Raw genomic sequence first — 9107 nt, 5'->3', positions numbered from 1 at the left:
TCGGCTCAAGAACACTGCGAGTAATAAGAGTGCTGCGCAGTTGGGTAGGCTTGAGATTTTGCTGAAATGTTAAACCAGGACACAGGGCCAATGCAGCATGTTTTGTCATTGTTGTTGTTCCCTTTTTTGCAGGGCAAAAGATTTTACAACGTGGCATAGTGGTTGCATGTGCCCTAGTAATTGCACCAATTATGTCATTTGATATAATTGGACTAATTGCGCAAGCACACAATAATTAAATAGAAGTTATTCCTAAAAGAACATTCAATTCTGTTCTCAGCTCTTCTGCTGCAAATTGGAACGAGCCCCATCCAGATCAATAGTGCTTGCTGGTGTGAAACTAGTCCTGAAGATTGTGCAGGACCGGGGAAATTAATCTGTTGTTTCAGAGCTCTGGACCAGGCAGGATAGCAAAAGTACCTCGGGGACATTACACAAGAAGGTGCTATTTCCTGGCCAAAGTCCAAGGTAAGTAAATCCCCCTTCCATTTTCAACCATAAATGTCATCCTTCTTTCTTGTTCTCAGCTGCTGTGCATTGATTTTGTAGTCTGTCAAGCAGCTGCTGATTCTGTATCAAAATGGGAGGGGAGGGCCCTGTGCCTACACCATAGTGGCAAATCCCGTACTGTACACACTCACCCTGGTGACAACCTCTGCAAATGTCGACGGATTGACTTTATGCTGAAAACAGTGTTGATGGGAGCAGATTTTCCTCTAAAAAAATAAAAAAGGATATATTTTGCAAAGTACTTTGGACTGCAAACCTATGTAGCTCAATGGGATTTGCTGTTCATAATGAATTCAGAGCGTAAGGGAGTTTGCCAACAAAATTATGAACATCAGTCTCCCCAGGGCTCCTTTGAAACAAATCCCGCGTGAATCTCCAGCATCGGGCACAACCACACACTATTTTTTTTAACTAATATTGCAGGCCCGTGGAGAGTTGTGGGAAAATATTGGAAGTGTAACCCTTCGATTGCTTGTTTCTGGTGGGTCGCTTATTGGTTAAAATACTGCCATGCCAATAGATAACCCCACAATTAATTTCCGTTGTGGTTTGCCTCGCTCGCAAGGGACAAGGCAAATGAGATTGATTTCTGAGCAACAGTCTGTTGCCAGCACAAGTGTATAATTAATTCATAGTGAAACCAACCTTGTTCTGTTGATGCACCACATAAGCAACACTTATTCCTTCCACAAAACTCACATGCCCGCTACTGCAAGTTGCATGGACAGACTTAGTTCAAGCTTGTCTTGAAATATTTTAAACGGTGAAGGAACATGCATTTCCCTCCTCCACAACCTCATTCCACCACCAGGACAAAATAACAGCGCTTAGCATTTGCAGGATCTAATGCAAAGCCCACTGAAGGCAATGGAAAGACTCCCCCTGTCCGCAGCGAGTTTCAAATACGATTCAAAGCGCCCTTTTAGGAACGGTAACTAATCTTCACAACGCCGGCCATGACACAGTGAGCTACGATCCCCATTGTGACAGGGAGAGACGTGAGAAGCAGAAAGGCTAAGGGCAATGTAGCCATCAGTGGCCTCTGTTGGGAAACCTTGTTTTCTATTTGCCCAACTTCAGCTACCTCGGCCTGGCGTTGAGTGCAGTGACCCTAGTGCTGCAATGGGAAATCGAGGTGCTCACCGCAGTTGGAAATTAAACCCAGGGTGTCTCCAACTGAGCTGAGAATGAGAGCCCGCTGCTGAAATCCCTGCAGGTGGCTTGTTCCCAAAGCCAGAATTAAACCCAGGCCCTACCCAGTGACCAATAAACCACGCCACACCTCAAAGCCAAAGCATGGACCTGTTTTCTCCAATGACTGTTTCATGTGAAATACATGTGCAGTCCTGAGCACAGGACCCAGGCTTCCCCCTTCCGGGAGGATGCCTTCATTGCCAGGCTGTAGACTCAGGCTCCTGCCCGGGCTTGCAGCCTGGGCTAATGACTTGATTCCTCCCTCCATCATCCCCAGGAGGGGGGCCCAAAACAGCCTGTTGCCTAGTGGTTTGGGCACTCTCCTAGGAGGAATCTGGATCCCCTCCCACAGAGGAAAGAGCTGAATCTGGGTCTCTTTATGCATTAGGCCAAAACATAAAGGAGAGGCATATGGCAGCCACGTCTTAGACAGGAACAAATAAGCCTTCCCCCATAGTGTGGCCAAAAGGACACAGCTAAGGACCTTCAGGGGAAGTGTGTGGGTCCCAAACACACTAAGGCACCTCCCAGGAGCCCTGAAGGAGGCACATGCGGGGCAGAATTGAAACCCCAGGCCTTTCAACAGCATTTCCCTGCTGCCTAGCTCGAGGCAGCCACATGCGGACCTGGGGCTGACCTGCCAGCACGCCAGCTGGTCCTCATCCCATCCGGAGGGGAGCCCAGACCTTTCTGCCCGGGGCTTGGGATCCTATTTTGCATGACAGAGCCCATGTCTAGGTGCCTGCATCCTTCTCGCCTTGCATCACTTCTGGAAACCGGCACTGGGACATCTCACTCGCGGAGGGGGTTTTCTAATCCATTATGCTTTGCTGCCACCTATTCTGTATACCCTGCTTTGAAACCCAGACTGAAGGTCACGGTCAGCAAGAGCTCTGCCACTGATTTCAAAGGGAAGGGTAGCAATGCCATCCTGTGCCTCAGTCGTGGGGCTGCTGAAAGGAGGCTACACTGCTTGAGGCAATTAAGGTCAGGAGAAAGACTGACAAGAAGTCAGATGGGAATTGTGAGCAGGAGGTGTGAAAGTAAATGTGTGGTAAGAGGGAAAGGGGAGGCTATAAAATATTCAGAAAACTTGCACTTGGGCAGAGTTGCAGAACGGCAGGTGCATGAAAGACAAACAGCACTTGGGGGGTTTTTTGCAAGAGATTGCACTAAACAAAACGTCAAGCCCCAGGCACTTAGATTTGGGGAGCATGCTATAGCTCCCTGTAATAATACAATCAATGCACCTTACATTACTGTTGCAATAAAACCTACTTGGTGCCTCCACTGAAGATAAAGGAGTCTTTCCAAAGACTTGGATGGGTTTTTGATGAGACCCTCTCTTCTAGTGGGTCGCTAGGAAGAGTCGAGGTCTAGACGCAGAGACATAGTCCGAATTCTCCAAATTCAATATTTCCTGGAACGTTTTCCTCAAAAGTCTGATTTTCAATTCAAAGGAAACTATACTTTTACAACATTTTTTCTTTTAATATCTTGTTCAAGTGTGTTGACGTTTCTCATCAGAACGTAGGTTTTGTACTAAAAATAGAGGGATTTTTTTTTTTCCCTGAAAATATTCCCTCCCTCCCCCAAACCTGATACTCACTCTACCAGCTCAGAGACTAAACTAGCTATTACATTCTTACAGTGCTCCAAATGACCTCAAAATATGTTGAACACAATTCCCTGCCTCCTTTATTGACTCCATTAGCACGAAAGAGCTGCGTTTTGACAGCCCATTAAATGGTGCACTGTACCCAAACAGACACACGTCCCAGGTCTCCTCTGAAGCCTGCTCAGAAGGAATAAGGGCTGTAAAACCAAAGAGACAAAATAAAACACGATTTTAGGGTCCAAACTGGGGCCACAAACCAGACTTTACGACAACGATCAATCTTCATCCAGCTTAATTCTGCCAGAGGTGATATGTTGCAAAAAGCTTATCTGGTTTTCCAATTTTTTTTTTTTTTATTTATTTAAACTGTACACAAATGTAAGATACTTCAACAGCATATCTAAGTGAAAATTGTTTGGTTTAAATTATTATGGAACAGAACCTAAAAGGAACTTTATTAAATAAACATAAAAACTGGATTTAAAGGATGCACATATTGTAATGTATACTACAATAGTCATTTCCACTCTACATTCCATGTGCGTATGGTATAGAAAAGACATCAAATAGAACAAACAGAAGTCATTTTGTACCCTGAAATAGTTGGTAGGCCTCGTGAGGGATTGCTCAGTACAACTACATAATACGTGATGGCTTTGCCATCTCATAAAAATTATAAACTAATATGTTGGCCTCTTTGGTTCCAAAATTTATGTATAATACATTTAACTGTATTTCATTTTTTGCTGCTATAAAAATAACATTTTTTTCCAAATGGCAGTTTTTTTTTTTTCTTTCTGACTAATCATGCAACTAAATCAGTGCAAACATTAAAAGCAATCATTCGCTTTAAAAAAGAAGCAAAAGATTTAATTTCAAGTATAAAAAAATATAAAAAAAGTCATATCATAAGTCCAGTTTTGTCTAGTATGGGTCAACACTTTAAATTGCATAGCTCATGCGGCACCTGTTTACCTAGATAGTGAGCAAAGATAAGTGCACTATCAAGTACCACTTTTCAAGGCATTGAAATCTGCAAGTGCTATAATACGTGCATTCAAGCAGTTTGCAAGTGCTATGCTGTATTATTGTTTTCTGATCTTTATGGCCATCCTCGACACCTCCTGGTAAGGAAATCGAAAGCACTTTCCTCTCTCCTTTTTCTCCAAGACTTGTTAAATGTTCCTTGCCTGTTATTAAATGCACTGCATTTTTTCAGAATGTCTCCACTGTGTTACTGTAATTCCTTTTTAGGGTTCATTGGTCTAGTCGCAGTAGCGTTTGCTTGTTTGTTTGTTTTTTCCCCCGTGTGATGTGTCCTTGCCGAGTCCCCTGTTGAAGAACACAGATTGCAACTTTGATTTTCTTGGTTCTTAGGACAGTGAGATACAACATGCTAATGCTCCAGAAACGAGACAAAAATCCCCTTTGCAATGGCACAACAGGCAGGGCCGTCCATGGATTTCTAGTGGTCTGTTAAAGCATCAAATAATGCCAACCCAACACGTGATTTAGCAACAGTCTTACGTTAGAATTACAGTAGTTGCTTACGTATCTCTCTTTCTCTCTCTGATGTTATGGTATGGTATTCCTTACTGGAAGTGCTGTAGGAAGATAAGGATATCTGTGATGAGAGTTATGTTAAGAGGAAGTGATCACCTACATAAGCAGGTGTTCTGCAGCTTCCCTTTAGACCTTGGAGGTGATGGTCCTTCTTAAGTTTGGTCATTTTGACACCTGCGTGCAACACTAGATTACGTTCTCTCTTTTTTTTTGTTTTCTTGTGCTTTTGTATGAGCAAAGAGAGCTCATTTTAATCTGACTTCACTGGCAGGTGCGGAAACAGCTGCTTAGCCATTCACTTGTACTGGCAGGCATTTAGTTATGTTGTCACTGGTCACTGACTTCCTGTTTCTCGTATCCCTTTTCCAAACTGCTGGGTGCGTGTGCGCGCGCGTGGCTGTGGCTGTGTATGCGTGTGTGCATTTAAGGTATCTCTTAGCATTCATTTATAAGTGATAGAATATTTAAGTGTCCAAGATCCACAAACTGCCACTGTCCTGACACCAAAGTGAAACATTTTTTTGTGGGTTTTTTTTTTTTGTCAAACTTGTCCACAGTGACTTTTCAACACCGATGCCTGGATACACAGTGAAACTTCCTCCAACACCATCTAGCACGGGGATGTTCTCTTTCTCTCTCTCTCTCTCTCTTCCCCCCCTTAAAACACACCTTAAATCAAGCACAACCACATTCTTCCACAATCATATTGGGAACGTCCCTTTTCACAATGTTGTATTCATCGTCAAAGTACAGCATTGACATTGTGCTAAGTTTGGTTGGGATGCAACAGGAGTTCACGGTGCCCGGGTTCAGCCCTCGCATTCTGTACTGATTCACTACCGCAGTGTGAAAGGAGGAAGCTGACCCTGGGACTCCAGCCAAGTAGGCCGGGCAGCTCCCTTCACAGTAATTCCCATAGTAACCTGAAGGCGCTATGATCCAGTCATTCCACCCAATGAGTCTAAAGTCAATGTAAAACTGTTGCCTGCAACATAGATTGGTCCTGCCATCACACTCCAGACCTCTTTTCCGGATCCTGTGTTTGTTATCAGCTAATCGGGCTTGCACCACTAAAAAAGGCCGATGGGATTCCTCCCCAGGGTCCACATAAATTGGCAGCACTGAATACTCTTCGCAGCCCTCACATTGAACATCCAAGTTCAGTCTCCTTTCTCCTTTCTCAAATAGAGCCTGGATTGCCTCTGTAATGGGAAAAGTGTGCCAACCACTTCTTTTGAGATCAACTTTCTTTTCAACCACATTCCACTTGTTGCTAGTGTCCGGGTCTTGGAAATAGACTTTGACTCTTACTTTTCGCCTGCTGCCTTTCTCTAAGACGTACGGAAGCAGCTTCAAGTAAAGCCAGAGGCTGGCCTGAACGACAAACAAGTTCTGGTTCCCTTCGTTTGAGATGAAGAAATAGAGGCGGACTCTTGACGAGGCCAGATCATCTGCAAGATAAGGAGAAATCAGCAACGTTAAGCCAAAAACAAAAATGCATCATTTGTGCAATTCTGGATGCAGAAGCAACACGGCAGCATAACTGATCAAAAGAGCTGGGAGAATTCATCAGCCAGAAATAATGCACTGAATTAGACATCCAGAGTTTGTATTAGAAATGCATCAAAAAGCAACTTCCCACAGCAACGCTCTAACCAGGCTGTAGCTGAATGTGACAGATCCATAGAAACCAGCATAAACTCTTCAGAGCACTGGCTTTTTAGAGTCAGACAAACTCAGAAAGGCTATATAACACCCTGTCCAGAAAAGAACAGTGTTAGTACCTTGATATCTAGTAATTAAGAAACATTTTAACCTCCAAATGCCTTTGGAAAGGCTTTTTAGCAGCCAATATCGAATAGCTGAAAACTGTAACAAAACGCTTTATTTTCGTCTCACTTGCTTAACAAGGGATCCAGAATATTGGGGAAAGATTATCCCGTATCAGGTCCACAAATGGCTCAACTAACCCACACCTCATCTACTTAATTAGTACAGTATCTGCTAGTAGTAGATTTTTGTCTTTGCCTTTTTCCCCAATAAAAGCACATTCTTTCCTGAGGAGGTCAGATGAAAGAGCCCCTGGTCATCATAACCTTCCTACTGACTGTTCTTAAAGTATTTAATAATGCCAGAGTTAGATGAGTTAAACTATCCCCAAAGGTCTGATACCAAGGCATAATTTGCAACCAGAAAAAAAAATCCATGCATACCAGAACTCTCCGTATCCCCACTGGCATTTTGTGTTATGGGCAATGAATTACTGCCCACTCTGGCCTGACAGTCTTCCTATAATCCAAGTGCTTTAACTGTATTCTCCTGATTGCTCTCTGAAATTATTAGATGGACAGGTATTTCTAGTCTGCTATCATCTGGATACTGCAATGCACACACATTTCTCTCCCTTTCAGTTTTCCAGAAAGCTTTATTATTTTAAATCCAGCTTTGAATTATCATCATCACCATCACTGCCTTCGTTTGTTATCTGCAATCTCTTCAAAAGGCATCTCTTAGGCCCAGCCAGTGTCTTACAATGTTTCAAATGCATTATAACATTTGCTGTGTCTACATAAGTTTTATATAAACAGAATAGAATAATATTATTATATACAACAGGTTTTTAAGTTGTGGGGAAACCAAGCAACAAATGGAGCAGTGAATAGAACTGCAAACCCAGCAGAGATTGCATAGCATTGGCCTTCGGATAAAACAGCAAAAGCAAAATCAGTGATAATCAAAGTGCCTTATTACAGGTTAATACACAGCTTTCCTGCAAACTGTGATTACAATGGAAGGAAATTAAAAGCACAGTGTCACTAAACCAATATGTTACCTGTACAGGAACTACAAACAGGCAAGCACATATGCAAGCTAAATAAATATAATAAATATAGTATACTGCAAATGTGTATGCTTTTGACAGCAGGTGGGAGGATAAAGTAGATGCCTGGGCAGCACTTACAAGGATAAATGGGTATGGAGATGCTACAGAAAGACAGATACAGAAGTGAACTGAGTGACAGTAGATTGATGGAGAGATTGAGAAATCAAGTACAAAGCTAGTAGGAAAAGTGACAAATAGAGAGCGTGTTTAACAATCTAGATGGACACGCAATGACACCGCACAGCGGAGTGGGATGGAGAGGTGGGTGGATGGACGTAGACAGATGAATGGATGGGATCGATATGATTGATACTGTGGTTGGATGGGGACATGGTGACTACGTAAATGGATGGATGAGCACACCGAGCAGATGGACAAGCAGGAGATAGAAGGCTGGATATAGTCAGCAGATGGATAAAGGCAGTCCAGAGATGGAGTAACATGACTGACACCATGAATGACCAGACTGATACACAGATCAATGAGCTGAATGGATATGTATAGACTGTATAAAGGGGAAAAGGCAGAGCAGGGAGATGGACAGATGGAGCCATACAGTGGAGAGATGCATCAGAGAAGTCTGTAGAAAATACAGAAGAGAAATGATAGAGCAGGCAGGGCATGCAGGGACATGCAGACAGATGGATGTGGCAGAGAGAACCACAGGATACGCAGTTGGAGGAGCTGGAAGGAGGGATGCAGCTGAGTGGGCACAGGATAAGATGGATGCATGGGGGCTATAAAGCATGCAGAAGATAAACTGAACCACTGGACAGGGCTGCTGGGCATGTGGATGAAAAATATGGATGGCCTGACTGTAGTGAATGCAGTGTGGATGGGTGGGTGGGTGGATAGATGGATGGGGTCCAGGGGACACAGAGCAGAGTGTAAATGCACGGACCGATCTGCAGGACGTGCAGAGGGACAGGGAACATGGACCTGGTGTCCACAGGTGACAGGAAGAATGGGGAGATGGGTATAGCAGAGGAGCTGAAAGACCTGGAGCGGGTGAATACGTGCAGCAGAAGTGGCTGGTGGGCGCGTCCCGGGATGGGGCAGGAAAGGGCAGGCAGAGGTGATGAGTGGGTGAAACAAGTGTTGCATATGGACTTGGCTGGCTTTAGAACAGAGGGAAGGAGGGATACACGGATGCATACAGCAGACACAGGGCAGGGAGGGCAAAGGGAAGAGGGCAGCAGGTGGCACGTGGGTCAGGGGGTGGATGGACAGAGCAGAGCTGGGGGGATGCAGTGGGGCAGAGGGATCCAGGGGATAAGGAAGCTGAGAGACCCAGGGGAGGAGGGGCAGCAAGGCTCAGGGGAAGGGGCAGCAGCAGGA

General features: G+C 44.2%; 1 protein-coding gene across 1 annotated transcript in view; it reads right to left on the bottom strand.

Annotated features, from left to right (window-relative positions):
• Positions 1-3753: 3753 nt before the first annotated feature.
• The window catches only part of INHBB (inhibin subunit beta B), a 6347-nt gene continuing 993 nt past the window's right edge, over positions 3754-9107 (bottom strand). Inside the window, exons 2-3 of the mRNA XM_025209337.1 lie at positions 5555-6336; positions 3754-4654 (exon numbers count right to left, since the gene is read on the bottom strand). Coding sequence (XP_025065122.1) covers positions 5561-6336 — 776 coding nt within the window. The 3' untranslated portion in view covers positions 3754-4654; positions 5555-5560. The remainder of the gene's footprint in view (positions 4655-5554; positions 6337-9107) is intronic.

The sequence above is a fragment of the Alligator sinensis genome, unplaced genomic scaffold, assembly GCF_000455745.1.
Source record: "Alligator sinensis unplaced genomic scaffold, ASM45574v1 scaffold1133_1, whole genome shotgun sequence".
Classification (NCBI taxonomy): domain Eukaryota; kingdom Metazoa; phylum Chordata; order Crocodylia; family Alligatoridae; genus Alligator; species Alligator sinensis.
Note: the sequence above shows the minus strand (reverse complement) of the source record. Positions and strands in the feature narration are given on the sequence as shown.